This window comes from Bos taurus, chromosome 5, assembly GCF_002263795.3.
Source record: "Bos taurus isolate L1 Dominette 01449 registration number 42190680 breed Hereford chromosome 5, ARS-UCD2.0, whole genome shotgun sequence".
In the NCBI taxonomy this organism is placed as follows: Eukaryota; Metazoa; Chordata; class Mammalia; order Artiodactyla; family Bovidae; genus Bos; species Bos taurus.
This window is the reverse complement of record NC_037332.1, coordinates 116,229,822-116,251,659: the sequence shown is the minus strand read 5'-3', so window position 1 is coordinate 116,251,659 and position 21,838 is coordinate 116,229,822. Positions and strand designations below refer to the sequence as shown.

General features: G+C 61.0%; 1 protein-coding gene across 2 annotated transcripts in view; it reads left to right on the top strand.

The window, feature by feature from the left end:
- WNT7B (Wnt family member 7B) overlaps nt 1-21,355 on the top strand; it is a 54,471-nt gene extending 33,116 nt beyond the window's left edge. For both annotated transcript variants that reach the window (XM_024992829.2, XM_024992828.2), the window contains exons 3-4: nt 12,525-12,796; nt 18,620-21,355. In XM_024992829.2, the coding sequence (XP_024848597.1) occupies nt 12,525-12,796; nt 18,620-19,099 (752 nt within the window). In that variant the 3' untranslated portion in view covers nt 19,100-21,355. The remainder of the gene's footprint in view (nt 1-12,524; nt 12,797-18,619) is intronic.
- Nucleotides 21,356-21,838: the final 483 nt, after the last annotated feature.

Genomic DNA, 21,838 nt, shown 5'->3' with positions numbered 1-21,838 from the left:
AAAATGTCTCTTTCATGATCTTTACATTAAGATGTTCAAATGGTAATATTTAGGCTTCCCTGGTAGCTCAGTTGGTAAAGAATCCACTGGCAATGCAGGAGACCTGGGTTCTACTCCTGCGTCAGGAAGATCTGCTGGAGAAGGGACAGGCTACCCGCTCAAGTATTCCTGGGCTCCCCTGGTGGCTCAGCTGGTAAAGAATCTTCCTGCAATGCGGGAGACCTGGGAGATCTTTACATAAAGATGTTGAAATGGCAATATTTGGATATATGGGCTAAATAAAATATGTCACCAAATCTAAATTCACCTGCTGCTCTTCACTTGTCTTTATGTGGCTGCTAGAGAATTTTAAATGACCCCTGTGTCTCGTGTTTGGGACACTGTGGCACTGTTCTCAGAGGGGTCAGGAGTTGCCCTGTGTCACCCTGGTCGGGGCAGAGTGGACGTTTGAACCTAGATCTGAGTGTCTCCTCCCAGGACATGGTCCTCCAGCTCGGCCGCAGGCAGAGGGTCACCGCCGTCTGCCCCCTGGGGCAGCACGTGGGTGTGAGGGTGGCTCCCTTCAGCAGCCCCGGATGGCTCAGCCTGCCTGGGGCAGGACGCTGGTGGTGGTGTGACGGCCACCCGGTGCTGCTCTTGAAGCCTCGAACCCTGCGCGCCCCGGGTGAGCCGATGGGGCTGGGCTGGGAGGCCCAGCTGGGCCCCGGCCTTGAACCTGCACACCCTCTCAGGGAGGCGCATCTTTGTCCTGTCTGTCTGGTCACTCCCTACCCCTACCCCCATCCCAGGGGCCCAGCCCGAGGCAGCAGAACAGACCTTTTCAAGGCTCACGGCTTGGGGTCCAGGCTGCCAGGAGACCAGGGACACCCAGGGCCTCCAATGTCAGAATCAGGAAGACTTCCCTGAGGGCAGCGCTCCCACCGGTTCACTCCTGGTTCAGGACAGATAAGGCCTGTGGTCAGTCCGGGGGTCCTGGCTCTGCGCCCTACATCGGAAGGCCCCTAGCTCCAGGAGCAGCAGCTGCTGAGGTGAGCAGGCGCTGGGCCGTCCAGCGGTGACCAGCTGGAGGCGTGGGCTGGCCGGTGGCTGATCCATCCATGTGGCCCCTCAAGGCCCGCCTGGCGCTCATCCAGGGTGGGAATTTTCCAGCCTCAGCTGGCAGAGCCCGGACAGACAGGACAGGCTGTGGGTGGAGAGAGGGCACTTCTGCAAATACAGACCAGATTGGCCCAGCTGCCCGGGTCCCACTGGGTGACCCTGGGCACAGCCTCACATTCTCTGGGCACCCGTCTGCCCACCAGCGCCAAGGCCGGGGTCCTGATTCCCCCAGGACTTGGGACGAAGTGTCCCCAGAATAGGGGCAGGAAGTTCCCTCGGTGCCCACCCTGTGGTCCTGCCCAAGGCTCCATGGACAAGGGGTCCAGGCCTCCGGGCTCCTGTCCACCATGCTGGACACAGGTCACAGCGTGGGCAGGCCTCCACCCTCGAGCTGCCAGGGCAAACCTGACCCAGATCTCAGCCTGTCTCCCCGTGGGCCCCTCCTGCCACCGCAGCGGGGGCACCATCACTCCAAGGCCGCTGCGGCCAGGCCCTCACGCGAACGCCGCTCGCTCCTGGTTCCACTGTCCACACGGCACAGACAGAGCCCCTGGAAGCCTGAGCTGCCCGAGGTCACACACGGGCAAGAAATAGTCATCTGAACCCACGGTGCAGCCCTGTGCTCAGTGAGGATCCAGGTGCCTGGTTGGGGGAGGGGGCAGGGGGCAACTGCAGAACGTGGGGAGGGGGCTCTGGTCACGCCCAGTTCCCTCTCACAGGCATCCGCTGATTTTGCTGCAAGGCCTGTGCGGGGGAGCGTCTCTAGGGCAGGCTGCCCGGGGCTGACCCCCCTCAGGAGAGGGGCCGCCCGCCGGAAGCTGGGTCCTTCCTGGGAGACACCGGGCCAGCCCTCCCAGAGCCCCAGGCAGGACGGGAGCCCCTGGAAGATCAGCCCAAGCCTGGCTCAGCGGGAAGGCCGCTGCGGGCGCGAGGGCCCCGCTAGGTCAGAACAAAGGCCTCGGGCACGGGCGTGCCGGCGTGTTCGGACCTGGCAGGGCTGTTTCCAGCCCTGTGTTTATGACGACGGCGGGGAAGAGCTTAGCGCGGAGACACTGACTCAGCCAGGAACCAGCGGGGTGGGGGCCGGGTGGGGCCAGAGGGGGGCGCAGCGAGGGACAGAGGGATGGAGACGCAATGGGGGTGGGCAGGGACCGGCAGAGCCTCCCAGCAAGAGGGACCCAGAGAGGGCAACACACACGGGTCACAGGCGGGCCCGTGCCCACCCGCTCACCCACCCAGGCCCAGGTCCAGGCGGCTCTGAGATGGGCGGTAAAAGCCGCCACGTGCGCTGAGCACTTCCAGAACCCTCACTCCACTGCCTGGACCCCAAGAGGTGGTGCGGGGGGGATTCAGAAAGAGGCAACAGGGAGCAAGAGAGCCTCTCTGCCATCACCCAGGGGGTCCAGGCCGGGCCCCCTTTCCCAGAACCCTAGGTCGGGCTGGCAGGGGTCCTGGTAGGGCGGGGTCTCTGGGCTCCAGAGTCTTCGGGTGCACAAATGGGGCTCCGGGGCCTGGCAGCCTCAAGGTCCCTGTGGGCTTGCCTGCCCCCGCCTCCTGCCTCACCCCACATGTGCTGGGACACACCGCAGGCAGGGGGCACCTGCCCAGGTCCCGTGACTGGGCCAAGGCTGGGGCCCAGGGGCCAGGCTGGGGCATAGCAGCGCCGGGGGCCACACGGGCACTGCGCCTACCCTGCTGGAGGACCCCAGGAGCTGCTGGTGCGGCTGGGGGTGTCTCCTGGCCTCCGTCCCTCCACGTACACCGTGGGTAGGGGAGGTATTCTCCCCGCCTTCCAAGCGCATGGGAGTCTGAGACTCAGATTGGGTGGGGGTCTCAGAGGGCCGGGGGAGCCCACCAGCTGGCAGCGTCCCACTGGCTGGGCCTGGAGGGCCCAGGAGCCCACCCTGGCCCACGTGCCTACCCTACTTCAGCCCTGGCAGCCTCACTTGGATCTCAAGTTCAAGTCTGGCAAAGGATCCTGTTAAGGAGGCTTGGAACCCACTGCACTGGGCCCCACCCCCGTGTTACGTGGGCAAACAGACTTGGGGGAGTGAAGGTCCGGGCCAGGGCCACCCAGGAGCCCCAGGGCCATCTGGACGGGGCTGTGGGTCTCCTGGGCAGGGGAGTGCTCGGCTGCCCCCTACTTATGGCCAAGGCAGTGCCTTGATTTTCCCCAGCCGGGACCTCTCCTCGCCTCTCGTGGTGACGGCCCAGCAGCTGCGCATTCCTTTTGGACGCGTCTTTCCCCAAACCTCCTCACCCAGTCCCCCAGCTGGTCCCACTGGCTCCACCCTCAGACTCTATCCCAAGCCTGGCTGCTCACCTCCTCCACCTGGCAGTCCCTCAGCGTTTCTTACCCAGACCCTTCCACAGCCTCCCCATGGGTCTCCCTGCTTCCACCACACCCCTGCCATCAGCAGAGCGTCCTTTCCAATGTCCATCACAGCAGCACCTTCCAGGGGCTTTTCATCTTCATAGAATAAAATGTAAAATCCTCCCTGTGGGCTCCCAGAGTCGACATGGTGTGGCTGTCTCTCCTGCATCAAACCACACGCCCCCATCTCATTCTGTCCTCGGGGCCTCAGCATCGCTGTTCCCTCTGCCTGAACTCTGTTCCTTGCAGCTTTGCACGACTCGCTTCTCTTGTGGCTCAGGACTTCCCTTCCGTATCCCTGTCTATTTATCATTTTGGCTGTGTGGGTCTTAGTCGTGACCCACGGGATCTTTATCTTCGTCGTGGCATGTAGGGTCTTTTTAGCTGTGGCATGTGGGACCTAGTTCCCTGACCAGGGATCGAACCTGGGCCCCCTGCATTGGGAGTGCAGGATCTTAGTCCCTGGACCTCTAGGGAAGTCCCTTCAGCCTCCTTCCTGAGAGGGGCCTGCACTGGCCACCCTCCACCCAAGTGCCTCCCTACAACCACCCTGTCGGCCGAGCCCTCCGTGGTTCTGACTGAGGCTGTCTGCCTGCACGCCCTGTGAACCCCCGCCCAGCCCATTAGTCGCCTGGGCTGTGATGCACCAGTCTTGCCCTGCTGTCTGGCGGTCCTGGGCTTGGGGGTAGGTAGGGGCTCCAGTCCGTGGGGTCGGTGAGGAGGGCGGACTGTGCTTGGTGCTGGGGAGACATATGGATGGTACTTCAGGGACATGAAGGAAGGAGGGGTGAGATGGAATAGGGTGCCTGGGTCCCAGGTCTGGTCAGAGAGGCGGGAGACAGACCGTGTGGTTTCTCCGTTCTGGTGGGTGGAGAGTGGTCCGAGCATGGACCCTGGGGTCTGGGGTCAGATCCCAGCTCTGAGGTCAGCCTGCCTTCCGTGTGACCTCGGGCCGGTCCCCTGCCTCCTCTGAGCTAAGTACCCTCACTGTGAGGGGGACCCCATGAAGGTTTAAATCGACTAGGACGAGTTGTGTGCAATCCCCTGAAAACCTGCTGTAGGGCTTTTTGTTTGTTTTTGGTTGGGGGCAGTTCTTTTTGCTGTATTTTTTAAAATATTTATTTTATTTGACTGCGTTGGTGCAGCACGCAGGGTCTTTGATCTTCCTTGCAGCATGAGGGATCACTTTTTGGTTGCGGCCTGTGGGATCAAGTTCCCTGACTAGGGATCGAACCTGGGCCCCCTGCATTGGGAGTGTGGCGTCTCAGCCACCAGACCACCGGGGAAGTCCCTGCTGTGTTTGTATAGCAGCTTTATTCAGATATAGCTCATATCAGTACAACCCATGCATTTAAAGTATACAACTCAGAGGGTTTAGTGTAGTCTTAGGCTGTGCAACCATCACCATAGTCAATCCAGAACATTTTCATCACTCCAAAGAGCAATGCTGTACCCCGCAGCGGTCGCCCTTCAGTCCCCCTTGCCCCTGGCAACACTTGCTGCTTTCTGTCCCTGTGGACTCGCCTGCTCTGGGCCTCTCACATCAGTGGCATCGTCTGGCAGCTGTGAGCCCCACGTTCTCAGGGTTCATTCACGCAGTAGCCTGTGTCCATACTTTGTCCCTCTGTGTGTCTGCCGTGTTTTGTTGTGTTGAGGGACCGTGCTTTCTTCATCCGCTGATGGGTATCCGGGTTGTTTCCACCTTCTGGCTGTTGAGAATCATGCTGCCATGAGTATTCACACACAAGCTGTTGCGTGGACACACGTTCGTTTCTCTTGGGTACATATCTAGGGGAGGGGTTGCTGGGTTACAGAGTCACTCTGTATTTAACATTTTGAGGAACTGCCAAACCGTTTGCATACCCATTCCCACCAGCGGCGCATGAGGGTTCTGGTTTCTCCACATCTTCATCAACACTTGTTAGTGTCTTTTTATTTTAGTCATTCTAGTGGGTGCGACAGAGGATGAGAGGGTTGGATGGCATCACTGATTCAATGGACATGAACGTGGGCAAACTCCAGGAGATGGTGAGGGACAGGGAAGCCTGGCGTGCTGCAGTCCACGGGGTCACAAAGAGTCGGACACGACTTGGCCGCTGAACAACGACAGCAAAGTGGATGTGACATGCTCGCGTCGTGGCTTTGATCTGCACGCCCTTGATGGCTAATGATGTCGAGCGTCTTTTTGTGGGCTTAATGGCCATTTTTATTCCTTCTTTGGAGAACTGTCCATTCAGATCCTTTGCCTGTTTTTAATTGGGTTGTTTGCCTTTTTATTACTGAATTGTAGAAAATACTGTGTTTTCTCAAAGCAGGGGAAGTGCAGGTTGGCAGAGAGGTGGGGTTTGACAGAGCCAAGCTGTTGGCCACAAGACGGGCACACGTTTGCTCACGCTCATGGGAACTGCATTTGTGCACGTGTGGGTCCAGGCATACACCCCGGACACACGTGTGAGAACACAGGCAGCGGTACACAGGATGCCCGAACCTGTGTGCACCACGGAGAGTCCGTGTGTGGTGTGTGACACACGTGTGGACATGAAGTGCAGGTCAGCCACCCTCTGTGTGCTGGGCCAGGCCTGCCCCTGGGACCACTCATGGGTCCTCTGATGTGGGGACTCAGCCATATCAGAGCAATTACCCTCATCCTTATTTTGCAAAGCGGAAACACTGAGATATTCAAAGGCCCCTTGATTGGTCCAAGGCCACCCAACTGGTCAGTTTTAGGGTCTAGACTTGAACTCGAGGGCTCTGACTCTGAGGCTGCTCCCTGGGACCTTTGACTTTGACCTCACCTCAGTCATTTCGGAATGTCAGGTCTGGGTTCGCCCACTTCCTGAGCCTCTGTGTGACTTTGGGCAGCATGCTGTCTCTGTCTGGGCCTCAGACTCCTTGTGGAGGAGCACCGGATGGCCCCTCAGGCCCTCCCAGCTTCCCTTCTCGGAGGGGACAAGCGCCTTGCTCGCCGTGCCTCCCCAGGCCCGCAGTTAATCAGGTCATCATGAGCTCAATTAGTGCTGGTGGTGGCTTTCTGAAGATACCGTGCCAGGCCCCTCTGTCCATGGGATTCTCCAGGCATGCATACTGGAGTGGGTGGCCATTTCCTCCTCCAGGGGATCTTCCCGACTCAGGGATCAAACCTGTGTCTCCTGCATTGCAGGCGGATTCTATACCACTGAGCTACCTGGGAAGCCTGTCTCCTCCAGTAACTGCTCACAAAGCACTGCCTGGTCCCCAGCGTCCTCCTTGAGGTCTGGGTGAGGGGATGGAAGGGTTAGCGAGGCCCTTATGATCTGGGAAGACCCTTTTTCCCTGGACCTCAGGTCTGGCTGGCATGCAGTGGTGGGATGGGGGTGGGGGTGGGTCTTTGCTTGGAGGGGCGGGGTTAAGTCTGAGTAACCAATAGGAAAGAGAGAGCAGAGCTGGATGGCCCCTGAGTGGCCAGCGCCTCGGTTTACCTATGGGACAGTGGTCTCCGAGGGTCAGCTGTTTTGGATTCATCTAGAATATGTGTGGAGGGGACAGCTGGGCAGGCTGCCTGGGAGGAGGCTGCGGATAGCACAGAGAGGCGCCCGGCCCGTCCTGGGGGCCCCGAGTTGTACCTGGTCGTCCGTGGCCCGCCCTGGCCCCCTCATTTGGTGACCGTGAGGGCAATGCCTATTTATGTTGTTTGCTCTTTGAGCTCTCCTGGGACCGTGGGGCAAAAGGGGCACAGGCTCCGAGAGCGTTTGTGGCTTGCCTGGGGCTGCGCAGCAGGTATGAGACTGCAAGTTCAGGGCTTTCCTGCCTGCTCCTCCCGCGTCTGCCCGAACCTCCCTCTGCTTCCCTGAAACCTCGGGCTGGGGGCCCTGCGTGGCTCACAGAGCCCATCTTGACTTCCTGAGTGCCAGACAGACAGCCGGACCTGCTGCTGGCTGTGTGGTCTGCGGGTGCAGATCCGTCTGGGGTGGGCTCCGGATCCCAAGCGGGGCCCCTGGGCTCCCGAGAGCAAAGAGTGCCCCCCAGGACAGCGGCTGGCCCCACACAGACTGTCCCCGCTGCCTCCGCCCAGCTCCCCACCCCCATCACCAGCTGCATCTGGAGCAGCCGCTGTGCTCACGTGTCTGTCACTGCTGCTGCCTGAGCAAATCACTTCCCAGCACTGAGGCTCAGTGTTCCCATCTGTGAGATGGGTCTCATTCAGAGGAGTTATTCCGTGGGTGGTCGTGGAGACAGAAGAAGGGGATGATGCCTGTCGCGCATCCAGCCCCCTCCCTGCTCACATGGGGGCTCAGGGAGTAACGCTGCGGGGTGGGGGCACACAGAGGAGTCAGACATGGATCCCGTCCACCACCCCTGCAGCCTGCGGGCACCTGGCAAGAGCCAGGGGCGGGCATTTCACCCCAAAGCAGGGCTTCGGGAAGCAGGGGTCCTCCTATCTGCGTTCAGAGCCTGGGTGAGCTGCAGGCACGTGGGCAGGCAGGCAGGGCTCCATGAAGAGGGAGCCATGTTCTCCACGTAGGCAGCAAGGAATTGGGCCTTGCCCTGTTTATCCCAGCAGAGTGGTGTGCATGGGGGCGCATCTGCACCTGCCCACAGGCGACCAGCTGTTGGGCTTGGACAAGCAGGGCTTCAAGGAGTGGTGGGTGGGACAGGTGGGCAGGGCTGGAGGGCATCTCAGGGGCCGGGAATCCCGGATGTTTGCTGGGACAAGGCCCACGGGTTTGAGGGGCTTCTCTCTAATCCAAGCCCTCCCCCTTCTCACCCTGGAGGACAGGCAGCCGCCCCGGTGTGATCTGGTGGGGGAGGGGCCCATGTCCTCCCTCCAGGCCAGGCACACTGTGAGTCGGCCCCCAGAGTCAGCGTCCAGTTCTGTGAAATGGAGCGACAAAGCCGTTGCATTAAATGAGATGCGCCTGCAGAATGCAGCGGGGCGGGGGGGGGGGGTGAGCAATCCCCTCCATCCCGAACCCCACGTGACTCCTCAGCTCCCCAAACCATGCCTCCCTCATGCTCACCTCCCGCTTGTCTCCATGGTGAGATAAGAGGGCTTGGCTCATTAAAACCAAATAAAAAAGGAATTAGCGGGAGTGGCAACCGGGTGAGTAACTGATGAGTAACTGGGTCTGAGCTGAGAACGGGGCAGAAACCAGGCGGGAGCAGAAAAGATGGGAGGAGGGGTTCTGTGAAATGCCCTCCAAACACGCAGCCGTCCCTGGCCTGGGCACCTGCTGGCCTGCTTGGCGCTTTAGGGTGGGGGATGTGGGAGTCCCCCTCCTGGATGCTGCTGGGGAGGAGGGCGTTTGGGGAAGAAGAGGATGGAGTGCGGGGGTCCAGGGCCTCCGAGGGCACGCCCACATCCTGCTCGCACAGGCAGGGTTTGGTTGTGGGGCTTTTAACTCCGTGGGCCTGGCCTCCTGGTGGATTACACAACCAGAGGAGATTCCTCACCCCCTGCCCGGTGCCCAGCGTGTGGCACGCCCATTCCGAGGCTAGCTCTGCCTCCCCAGGGCTCCCAACCAGTGTTCACCTGCTGGTTAGCACTCCCCCACCCCCCACCCCACCGCCCACAGATGCAGAGGCAGAGGCAGAATCTCACCCCCTCCAAGGGGCTGTGCATCCTCTTCCCAGTCTCCTCCTGCCCAAGATGACTGAGGGCAAAGGGCCACGGAGCAGGTAGGATGACCTCCATGACCTATGCCCCAGGCCCTCCCTCTGCAAAGCTGGGCTTGGATTCCACTGCCCGGGTTCAAGTCCTGCTTCAGCCATTAACACCTCATTTCACAGATTCCTGATAGCTCAGTTGGTAAAGAATCTGTCTGCACTGCAGGAGACCCCGGTTCAATTCCCGGGTCAGGAAGATCCCCTGGAGAAGGGATAGGCTACCCACTCCAGTATTCTTGGGCTTCCCTTGTAGTTCAGCTGGTAAAGAATCCACTTGCAATGAGGGAAACCTGGGTTCCATCCCTGGGTTGGGAAGATCCCCTGGAGAAGGCAAGGGCTACCCATTCCAGTATTCTGGCCTGGAGGATTCCACGGACTGTGTAGTCCATGGGGTCACAAAGAGTCGGACACTACTGAGTGACTTTCACTTCACTTCACTTCACAGCTTCTGTGTACCTCGGTGTTCTCACCTATGATATGGGAATAAGGATAAAACCTGTCACATGATCGTCGGGACAGGTCGATGAGGACACGTATGAAGGGTCAGGGAGTGCTGGTGCTGTGAGAGCCGGTGAGGAGGAGGGAAGCACAGCTCCGCTGATCTGCTTGCTAAATAGTTCCAGGAGTCCCCTCGCCCCGCAGCCAGCATGGGCTCTAAGATCTAAACCCCGCAGCTTCTCTCTCACCCTCACACCGGCAGAAAGTGCCACCTGCTTCACGGGACATCTCTGGCCACCCACACACTGGCTCCCTGGCACCTCGGCCACCTCTTTTTTCTCGACTCTTGATCTCCTACTCCTGGCCCAGGAACACCAAACTGTTGCACACCTCTGCACCTGCTGTATGTGCACCAGGAGCGTGCACCCACCACGCAACTATACGTACACACACTCACATACTTGGACACCATATACACAGTCACACACACCACACACACATTCACACATACACACATTCACACACACAAACCATGATGAGTTAACACATACTTCTTGTTAAGACTTACTTGAAGATGTCACCTCTTGCAGGAAGCCTTCCCTGACTACTCCACCCCACCCCCAACCCCCCACCGAGAGGCAGATTGAGGAATCCTTGGAGGTTCCATGGTTCCTTGTGGCCTCCTTGCAGAGCTCCGTGGTCACCTTCTCTCCTGGACCCCGAAGTTCACTGCCACCTCCCCTGCCCATGCATGCCCATGCACGAGCTAGTCAGCAGGCTCTGCTGGGCTCGGGCGACACCAACACCAGCAAGAGCTCAGGCGCCCACTTCACACCGTGCTCTCCCTGGGCGCCCACTTCACACCGTGCTCTCCCTGGGCGCCCACTTCACACCGTGCTCTCCCTGTCCCTGTCTGTCTGGTGCTCCTGGCTGGTGGCCTGGGTGGTGTGGGACCAGGGCTCCTCCGTGCTTCTCCAAGAGCCCCTCACTGGGCTGAGGCGGACTTCTGACTGAGCAGTGCCATCAGAGTGGTCCCCGGGCAGGAGGGGAAAGTGTAGGCAGGACGGGCCTGCCCGGAAAGAGGGGCGGATGAGCAGCAAGGCCCTGGGAAGGCGGTGCCCTTTGCAGCCCCTGGTCTTCCTAGGGAGGAAGGGATGTCGGATACCACCCTTCCCTCAGCTCTTCTCAGAGGATGGAAATTTCCAGGAAGCCATGGCCCGCTCCGAGAGGCAGAGGCCGACCAAAGCCTCCTCCGCCCTGGGCCCCTGAGACCTTGGTCCTCATCCTGAATGGGAGAAACCCCGGGAGCAGGGACCCCAGATAAGTGAGCCCCCAGAGTGTAGGTACTCGCTCAGGATGAGTACCCCCACCAAGGGTGAGCCTCCTAGGGGAGTGGGGACCCCCTCTGGATGAGCCCCCCTCAGCCGGTTGGTGGGTGAAGAGGTGGGCCCCAGAGCACAAGGCCAGCACCCAGGACAAGGCCGGGCAGGCAGTCGGTGCTCAGTGGATGCTCGTGGAATGGACCTAACTTGACTCTCAACCCTTTCTCAACCTGGGGGACCATGCCAGCCCCCAACAAGAGGAACAGTAGGCAAGCACACGGGGCATGTTGGCACTCTTGGGTGGGCTTGTGCGAGGAGGGCTCCTGGGTTTCCAGGCCCCCCCTGAGTCCAACTGGGCCACGCCCTGCTGTGGCTGAGGGCACCACCATTGCCGCTCACCAGAGCTGGGCTTTGGTCCAGTCAACACCACTGAGCTCCAGACCTGTAGTGGCAGGTGCTGGGGACCACACAGTCTCAGTCGTGGCCCTCAGGGAGCCTCTCTGCTTGTGGGCAAGGTGAGGGGTGCCCGAGAGACTGGGGCTGGAATGGCTGGATGCACAGGCAGGGGACGGGGCGTGGGAAATAAAGAATTCAAGTTGGGACTGCCCAACTAAGGGGCCTTTGACCCACGTGGAGCCAGGAAGTCCCAGTGGTCGGGCTCACCGGGTGAACAGTGTCAAGAGCAATGAGAGGGTCAGATCTGCCACTGAGGGTGGTCAGGCAGCCCGGGCTGTCTTCTGGCTGGTGGTCTGGAAAGGCTGCTTGGAGGAGGAGACATTGGAACTGGCGTTGAAAGGTTGTAAAAATTTGGGCATGAAAGGGAAGGAAATTCCACCCAAAAGACCAGGAAACCTCCAGGAGCATGTGACCAGCACCGGAATTTGAGTTGTTTGGGGTGGAAGATAGGGAGAGAGGGCTGGGGATCCAACCTGCACAGACTTCAGGCCTTCCCTTTCCAGCTCAGGCAGAGGAGAGGGAGGGAATGTGTATGTAGCACAGGTGTGTGCGGAACTGCACTTTGCACCCGCCTGGAGGATGGCTGGGGAGTGCGGGTGGCGGGGGAAACCCGTGCCCCAGCCTGGGAGTTCAGTGGCCCCTGAAGCAGGCAGGGCTGATGGAGAAGGAAGATTCAGGCGGCCAGGGCCTGGTGAGGGGGTGACAGTGGGTGGTTAGAGAGAGAGATGGCAGCAAACGGGTTCGGGGTCCACCGCAAGCTCGGAGGATTCTGCCTGGCCCCTGGCCGGTGGGGTGGGCGCCCCTGAAGGAATCAGCACAGGTGGTCCGCTCCTGAAGAGCAGCGCTGGGAGGCTGGCAGAGGTGCAGACCCCAAACAGCCCCTCCCAGGACCCCCGACTGCGTTGGGCCCTGGGCCCCCGCCCAGGCTCCTGGGACAGAAAGAGAAGGGTCTTCCGTGTGGCGGCAGGGCCAGGGCACGCACCGAGTGCCCAGGGTGTACTGTCCTTACGACAAGCCCTGCCAGGTGGGTTCCATCAGCCCGACGTGGCTGAGTCGGAAGCTCAGAGAGGGCCAGGGCTGAGCCCAGGGTCACACGGCTGGCCGGCAGCAGGATCAGGGCCCAGCGCCTGGCCCCGAGCCCACGCGGCCGGGACCTGCGGGGCTCACCGTCCGCACCCGTCCCCTCCCCGCAGGGAGCCGTGAGGCCGCCTTCACCTACGCCATCACCGCGGCCGGCGTGGCCCACGCCGTCACCGCCGCCTGCAGCCAGGGCAACCTCAGCAACTGCGGCTGCGACCGCGAGAAGCAGGGCTACTACAACCAGGCCGAGGGCTGGAAGTGGGGCGGCTGCTCCGCCGACGTGCGCTATGGCATTGACTTCTCCCGGCGCTTCGTGGACGCCCGCGAGATCAAGAAAAACGCCAGGCGCCTCATGAACCTGCACAACAACGAGGCGGGCAGGAAGGTAGGGCGGGCGCGGGGCGGGGCGCGGCTGCGGTGGGCGGGGCGACGCGGAACTGGGCAGAGCGCTGTGAGCGGGGCGGGGCGACGGTGGGCGGGGCAGGAGCTGGAAGGGGAGGGGCGATGCAAGCAGGGGGAGGGGCTGGGAGGACTGGGCGGGGCAGGCCTGCTTCAGGTGTGACAACTGAGTTACCCAGTTATCCAGGGAGGGTCTGGACCTCTCTGAGATTTGGGCTTCTCTTCTAGCGAAGGGAGTTGGTGAACTGAGGCCTGAATGTGCTGGGTGGGTAATGCTGAGCACAAGCCATCATTTGTCCATCCCAGAAGGTGGGCCTTTCTATTCCCATTGCAGAGATTTGAAAACTGAGGGTGGGACTAGAGAAGTGATGTGTCCGCAGACCCCAGCTGGTGGGCAGTGGTGTAAGACGGGGACCCTTTTTGCACATAGGGTAGGAGCCGGGCCTGGCAAGCGTCGTGCGGGAGCAGATCACAGTCTGTCCCTCCCCCGCTCCTATAGGAGTCATGCCAATACACCCAGAAAGGCTTCCTGGAGGAGGTGGCCTTTGATTCATTTTGAGAGGCTGGAGGAAGGGGTGGTGCCAGGAAGCAGGAGCAGCCTGAGGAAAGGCAGGAACTGAGTTGGAAGTTCTCGAGCAGCCAGCTTCATGTGTAGGGTGGGGTGCAGAGAGGTGCGTGATAATGGAAGACATTCAAGCCGGGACACAGTGGGGAAGAAGTCAGGGCGAGTCCAGCTCCGCCTTGGGGAGATGAAGGCCCCAGATACTGGGCTGGGAGGAGCGGCCGCCATGGCGGCAAGATGGCCCGAGATAGAGCAGCCAGCTGAGCGGAACGCCTCTGGGTCTGGTGCTCCAGCCCCAGGGGCTGCACCCAGGGCACCAGGGCCTGAGGGGCTCTGCAGGCCAGGGGCAGACTAGCCTTTCCAGGCAAAGAAGCCTTGAAAATGCCCTCTGCCCCCAAGCCCTGAGCTGATCTCATTCACTCAACCAATGCTCCTGCCCAGTCTGTGTGCCAGGCATCATGCTGGGCACAGGGCACAGGTGGGGTGAGACATGACTTGGCTGTGGGAGCTCCCCCAGCACCCAGTGGGTCCACATGCAGGGAGCCCAGGGGCCTGAGGGAGGGGTAGCAGTAGCTTTCTGAAGGCAGTAGTGTCCTAGGGAGACCTTGAAGGACATGCCAGAGCTGAGAAGAGCAGAAGCAGGGTGTGAGAGGTGAGGGCAGGGAAGGGGCCCGGTGGAAGAGGGGGCCACTGCAGAGGGTTCAGGCCTGTGGGAGCACCAGGGGTGGGTGAGACAGGGCTTGAGACATATGCAGGGGCCAGCCCAGAATGGGCCTTGAACGCCAGGCCCAGGCTCTGACTTCACTTGTAGAAGTGGAGGTCGCCTTGCAGCCCGTGCTTGTTCCGTTATGGTCAGAGGAACAAATAGTGAAGAAGGAGTCTTCATTTCTGGACCTCCATGGAGCTCTCAGACAGCATGAAGGCTGTGGATTCTCCGTGTCTGTGTGTGTGTTAATCTCTTAGTTAGGTCTGACTCTTTGCAACCCCATGGACTGTAGCCCGCCAGGCTCCTCTGTCCATGGAATTCTCCAGGCAAGAATACTGGAGTGGGCTGCCATTTCCTTCTCCAGGGGATCTTCCTGACCCAGGGATCGAACATGGGTCTCCGGCATTGCAGGCAGATTCTTTACCATCTGAGCCACGAGGGAAGCCCCAGGCTCCATTCTCTGGGAGCAGGCAATGGTGATCTGTGTCTGGAAGGGCAGAGGAAAGAGATTCACTTACATGGAGGACACCAGGAGGGCTCCCTGGAGGAGGAGGCACATCTGAAGTCTAAACTGAACCAATCCCCTTTGAGCCTCTGCAGTGGCTTAGGTCTTGAGCAGGGGCTTTCCCACACCCCTGGGAGAACAGTCTCACTGTCTCCATTTTATATTTGGGGACTTGGTGGCTGGCGGGGGAGAAGGGGTGGCAATTGCCAGGTGGTAAAAAGGCACAGGGGAAGTGGAGACTAGCAGGATTGGGCCTGAGGCAGACAGGAAGGCTGACAACAGGAGGCTGGTGATGGGCCTGGGGCTGTTCGGGGGTTGGGGGGAATTGGGATGGAGAAGAGTCAATATGCTGGGGGAGTTTGACTGGGGTGGAGCCGTGAAACCCGGAAGCCATGCTCTAAGGAGAAGCAGACTGGTGGAGGCAAGGTGGGGGCCAGATGAGCCGTGCGAGGGCCTGTCGGGGCCAGGGCAGCCACGGCAAAGGCCTCTAACGTGGTTGGCAGCCAGGATTCTCCTGCTGACACTGTCCCCAGCTGTCCACGAGGCCCTGGCTGGCCCTGTCCCTCTCCCACGTCCATCTCCTCCCCCGCAGGTAGAAGGTACCTTGTGCCCCTCCCCCCTGCCGCCCCCAGCAGCCCCGACCCCATGGGGCCGTGCAGCCCATGTGTAGTCTGAGCTCTTGGAAAAGGCCGTGGTAGTGACCACACAGGGCCCCCTGGGGGCTTATCATGGCAGCTGAGACGGGTGAGTATGGCTTCTGAGGTTTCCTGGAGAGCTGAGTCCAGACCTTCACGGGTCACTTCAGTGCTGGGCACCCCGGCCCACTCGTGGAGCAGCCAGGCCCGACCCCCAGCCCCCGGGCCTTGCACGGAGTTCAGCAAGTCAGGAGGAGAGGAGGCTGTTGCTGCTACACCGAAGTCCCACAGCGAAGTGGCTTCGAGCAAGAGGAATTTGTTCTTGCACAGAGCCAGAGGCCGAAAGTCAAGGTGTCCGTAGGCCCGAGCTCCCTCCCGAGGCTCCAGGGCAGGGTCCTTCCGGCCTCTTCCAGCTCCAGGGGCGCGGGCGCTCCTTGGCTTGTGGCCGCATCACCCAGTCTCGGCTTCTGCCTTCACACGGCCCTGCTCTGTGTCTGTGTTCCCTCCTCGTCTGTCTCTTACAAGGACACAGGTCCCTGGACTCAGGCCCCCCCAAAACCAGAACCATCTCATCACGAGTCTTACCTTACTTACATCTGCAAACTTCCGATCTCCAAAGAAGGGCATATTCTGAGGGGCTGAGTAGACACATTTGGGAGGACACTCTTCAGCCCACCCCAGACTGGCACATGGCCCACTGAATCCCTCGTGGGCCAGGAGCAGACAAGCTGAGCGTGCAGACCTGCTCAACTCTGAGCTCCTCAGGGTTTTGGTCCACCAACCGGGGACTCCCCCTGACTGAGCACCCTCCCCAGAGTGTAGGCCAGCCCCTATTCTGGGAAGAACCCCTGTCTGCCCTTTTCTGGAGCTCCCTAGGGCAGGAGTGAGGCCCGGGGCTCAGCCAGCAGCTCCTCTGGGCAGGGTGCGTCGCTCTCCACTCTCCTAGGTGGTCTCCTGAGGCAGTGGGGGCTGGCGCCACCATCTCTCTCTCTCTTACCATGAGGGCACTGAAGCCGGAAACAGCACATTCTTGAATCCTGTGATCACTTCCCGGGAGAGTGAGCCCCGGGGACCCAGCCAAGCAAGGCTTCAGCCCTTTGCTCTGCACACAGCGGTCCAGTCAACTTCATCTGCGGACTGTCACTGGCCACAGAGGAGCTGACTGTGGAGGGAAGGGGTTCAGGGCGGGCGGCAGAGCGAGGCGGGGGGCAGCTGTTCAGCGGGCCAGCGTGGGCACGCCGGTGGACCACCCGGCCTGCACAGAGGCTCGCCTGGACACTCTGCCAGGTCTCTGGCCATCACCGCCCATCTGAGGAAGCACCTCCTGGGCCAGCAGCATGGGGTAGGGCCAGCTGCCCCCCAGGCTGGGGCTCTGAGAGGGCTATGCATCCGGTCAGCTCCTGGCCTGGGGCATCCATGGCAGGCAGCGTGACCAGGCCAAGGAAGCTTCCAAGCTCTGAAGGGCAGATTAGTAGAGTGAGGGGCTTTCGGGGAGAGGGAAGGTCCCCTGGAGGAGTGTCGGGAGCCGCATTAGGCATTACTGGCAATGTCCTGCCAAGCAGAGGAGGGCATGGGAACCCACTCCGGGATTCTTCCTGGAGAATCTCATGGACAGAGGAACCCGGCGGGCTACAGCCCATGGGGTCACAAAGAGTCAGACATGACTGAAGCAACTTAGCTTACAATGGTCCAAGCAAAGATGATCATGGGGTGGGGTGGAAGGAGGGGGAGGAGAGGTCGGACTGGGGTGGACAAGAGTGAGGAGAGGGGTGGGAGGCAGACGAGAGGCCTAGATACATTTTTTCTGAAGAGGTCGCACCTTTACCCAGACCCCCAGACCAGACTTCTGGCCAGTGCCTTTGACCCAAACGCCCCACGGCAGTCATCAAGCGCTGCCATTCCAGTTCTGAATATTCCCCTGGGCCCCCTCTCCCTCCTCCGAACACAGGGTCCCTCCCCACCTCGGCCAGGACATCATCCGCCAGGACATCATCCGCCAGGACATCATCCGCACAGGAGAGGAGACTCTTGCCCCCTAAACTTCAGGCCGCTAGCCGCGCGTTGTGCTCCTTTGGGTCGAATCTTCCCTTCGTGGTGATGGTGGCGGCTCTCCAGACCTTCTCTCGATGCACCCCTCCTGGAGTGCCACTCCTCTTTGTCTGAGGAGCTTCTGCTCCTCCGTCAACGCCTAGCACAGGCACCACCTCCCCCAGGAAGCCCCACGCCAGCACCTCCCCCCCCACAGGCCCCTGCGCTTTGCTGCTTTGTCTCAGTTTCCTGGGCGTCCCGGGCTTCCTCGCCTTGGTCCAGGGCCCTGTGCGATCAGGGCAGGCAGGAAAGGGATTGGGCAGTCCCCAATACCATGGGATGTTTCTCTCTCTGTTTCTTTCATTTGTTCATTCATTCATTCATTCACTGAGGGTCAGGGCTGGGGTTCTGGACCAGGAGGCAGAGGGTGGCCAAGACCACGCAGGGCTAGGCTGTCGCAATGAGGCCAGCGGGAACTAAGACAGCTGACAAATGGCCCTTGTGCAGCCGTGGGGCGGCAGCTAATGATTCCCCATCTTTAATCAGGCCCGGCTGGCAGGGCCTTTTCGATCTGAGTAAATGAGTGCCCGGGGTCAGGGCTGGCTCTGGGAATCAGCCTTCCGGGGCCAAGGAGGGAGGCCCAAGGAAAACACACGGCTGCACCCATCACGGGCCCTCGGGGAGCTGGGGAGAAAGAACAACACTGGTCGGAGGGCGGCTTCCCAGCAGACGGCACGCCTGGGCCTCACTGATCCATGCACTCACCCGCCGCCTGCCCCCACTCCGTCCTTCAGCAAAGGTGTACAGAGCTCCATGTGCGTGCCAGGCTTCCATTGAACAGCCACTTATTAAGTGCTGACTGCATGCCAAAGCCTACACCAGGCACAAGGGTGGGGAGCAGGACAGACCAGAGGGGGGGTCCACATTTACTGAGCACCTGCTCTTGCTGGACCTGCTACCCCACCTGGAGGGTGCATGCACCAGCTTCTTCACCTGCTACAGTGAGTCCCACGCCTGCCCCATCCACTCAACCTGTTTCCTCATCAGTGCGTTGACTTGCAGCTCCCTGAAGGGTTGTGAGAATCTCGAGGAACACATTTGATGAGCACATGCCTTGCTCTGCCGAGTTCTGAATATTCTCATGGGGACCCTCATAGGTTCTCATGCAGTTAGGGACCTTGTGGTCAGTAGCCCCATTTCATGGATGAGGAGACTGAGGCTCAGAGAGGAGGAAACACTGATGTGTGGTCACACGGTGGGAAGTGGGTAGCCAGATCTGGGTCAGATGGAGGCGAGGTGGCAGGCCCCCCACCACCTGCCTCCCCTCCGCCACTCCTCCCCAGCCCATACTGAGCCTGCCCTGTGGCCCGCAGGTCCTGGAGGAGCGCATGAAGCTGGAGTGCAAGTGCCACGGCGTGTCCGGCTCCTGCACCACCAGGACGTGCTGGACCACGCTGCCCAAGTTCCGCGAGGTGGGCCACCTGCTGAAGGAGAAGTACAACGTGGCCGTGCAGGTGGAGGTGGTGCGCGCCAGCCGCCTGCGCCAGCCCACCTTCCTGCGCATCAAGCAGCTGCGCAGCTACCAGAAGCCCATGGAGACGGACCTGGTGTACATCGAGAAGTCCCCCAACTACTGCGAGGAGGACGCGGCCACGGGCAGCGTGGGCACGCAGGGCCGCCTGTGTAACCGCACGTCGCCCGGCGCAGACGGCTGCGACACCATGTGCTGCGGCCGGGGCTACAACACCCACCAGTACACCAAGGTCTGGCAGTGCAACTGCAAGTTCCACTGGTGCTGCTTCGTCAAGTGCAACACGTGCAGCGAGCGCACCGAGGTCTTCACCTGCAAGTGAGCGGCCCCGCCCACTCCGCCCGCGGCCCCGCCCGCCCCGCCCGCGGCCCCGCCCACTCCGCCGCGGCCCCGCCCCGCCCCCTTGGCATCTCTGCCCCGGCCTGCCTGAGGGGTGTGCAGGAGGTGGGCGCTCCAGGCGCAAGAGCGCTCCCACGGGCCGGTCACCTTTTCCTGGCCCACCAGCGGTTCTCTCCTGCCACGCCAGTCCCCTCTTGTGGCAGAACAGTGCCCATCAGCTGGTCCAGAGGGCAAGGCCGATGGCGTGAGTGTCCCCAGCGGCGCACAGTGCATTTCTTCTCTCTGGGACAGTGAACCTCAAGGACACACATGCTCGGAAAGCAAGGCGACAAGCCTCCGAGCGTCCTTCTCTCCCAGCCTGGTGGTACAGGACGCAGAAAGACTTCGTCCCAGGCCTCAGCAGTCACTGGGCTCTGCGGCAGTCTGGGCAGATGTCGACAAAAATTATTTATGTTTTCTTAGTATCCGAAGAGGATTTTAGCACTAAGGCATAGCCGGTCCTAACTCTGTACTCTGTTAGTGTGTCCCCTTGCCCCCCTCTGCTCCCTCCTCTGGCCCCTGGGTACCCGCGGGAGTATCCCTGTGCATGGCCCTGTCCAGGGGGAGGTGGCCAGTGCACGTGGTCTCCACGTGAGCTGGGCGGGGGGCACGGACGAAAGCCTGTGAGGAGAGCCACGGACAGGGATCTCTGGCCCCTTCCTCCCTTCTTTTGAAAATCATATCTAGCAAATCAGATTGTCACCCACGTCAGGTTCCAGGAGTGCTACGTCCCTGAGTGTGTTGCTCTTCCAGCCCCCCACCAGCCTGACACCCCCTGGTTTACAGAAACCCCTCCCACCCTGGAATCAGCTGGACCCCCAGGACAGCACCATCCCGGGGCAGGCTGGTGGGACAGGGGGACAGTTCAGGGGTATTTGCCTTATTTGACAGATGGGGACCCTGAGGCCCGGAGCAGCTCAAGCACCAGCAGGGGACCCGCAAGGCTGCGAGTGGAGGCTCTCCCCTGGGCTCAGGCTGCCTGACGGTCATCCCAGGGCTCCTGACCTTGAAGGACGTGCTCTGGGGACACCCAGGGTGACAGGCAGTCCCCATGCCTTGAAAACTCTGGCTGTGCCCTTCCTCCCCCTGCCAGCTTCAATGGGGTCCACGCCCCTTGCCTCGAGGTGCCTTTGAGGGTTTCTCTGGTGGTCTCCTTGCCCAGTCCTTTCATCCTGACCCTGATGCTGAGAAAGCTCGGATCCAGGGCACTGCTCCACCAGGGTCCCACAGCTGCGCCAGCAGATGGCTGCCCTCCAGTCATCTGTGGTCCCCACCCCACGCAGACCTTTCCATGAGGTTAAGTTACCCTGAAACTGGGGAGACAGGAATGGAAAGGGGTCCTGCTTGACTCTAAGCTGTGGGCTGGGTGGGGAGAGACTCAGTGCTGGACATGCCCTCTGCCAGTACTCCTGCCCACCTTGGGGAGACCGAGGCACGAGGTGTCCAGGGCCAGAAAGGACGGTGTGCACCACCATCCATGCGCTCGTCCCTGTTCTGAGCTTAAGGCGTTTTCTCTCAGAATCCCATGGAGACAATCTTCAGGCCACTAACCAGACAAGTGGGCTGGACACTAGCCTGGGGTGAGTGACCTTGGGCCCTGGCCCTGGTGTCTACCCTGCCTGCCCGCACGATGCCAGGACATGCCACCAACAGCTGCTGTCCTGGGAGCTCCCAGGCCACTGTGAATGCCCCCAAGCCCCCTTCCCACCACCCCACCCCAGGTCCCAGGATACCCCGCTGAGTCCACAGGCCTAGCATCCTCTGCCAAGAAACCTGGTTAACTTATATTGTTATATAGCGTCGAAATGTCTATAGTGTCTTTTAAATTATTGTGACCTACACTGGGTACTGGGGGGCAGGGGGATGGCCGCGCTGTCCCCGAGCTAGGCTCCTCCTTCTGCTTGAAACCGGCCCTTGGACCTTGGGGCCCCTGATGCCACCAAGTCACGTGCACTGTCCCTCGGCTACTCAGTGGCCGCCACCGAGACCCCGCCCTCCCCTAATAGGATGTCACCCTTCCCTTGGGTGGGGGCGGGGCTGTCGTGTGGCCCAGGCAGGGACGCTGGTGGCCAAGGCGCTGTGTGTCCTTGCGGTGGCCACCCCCCCCACCCCTTCAGGAGAGCTGGCGGGTTTCTGATGGGCTGTGTCTGGGCTCCCCAGGAGGGGAGCGCTCGGCTCCAATAAAGCTGGAATCAGAGAAGCAAGTGTGTGAAGTCTCTGCAGCCCTTGCCGCAGGAGTAGGAGAGGGACTCACGAGCAGTCCCCTGAGGACAAGGCCTCCCACCCTTTGGACCCCGTGTGCGGGCAGAGCTGGCGCTGTGCTGATGGCTCTTCCCCCACGCCATCCTCCACACCTTGCTGCGGGGGCTTGGTTCTCATCCTGCCTGTCCCCAAGAACTTTGGGCCTGTCCCCACCAAGCAAGGGCCACAGCTGGGGGGCTGGACACAGACTCTGAGGCCTCCCCAGACAGCCTGGGTCAGGCCACAGGGGCAGGAGGGTCAGCCTGGTGCCAGGGGGCTGCTCTCGGGAGAAGAGGGGCTGAAGGTGGGAGGCCCTGGCCCCATCTGTCTCCCTCGGTGTCTCCTTCCCCCTGTGACCCCAGTGGGATCTGTCCTCAGGGTCCCTGTGGGTCTGTCCAGCTATATCTGGGGGGTTGTGACTCCATGACCCCCCCGTCCCAGG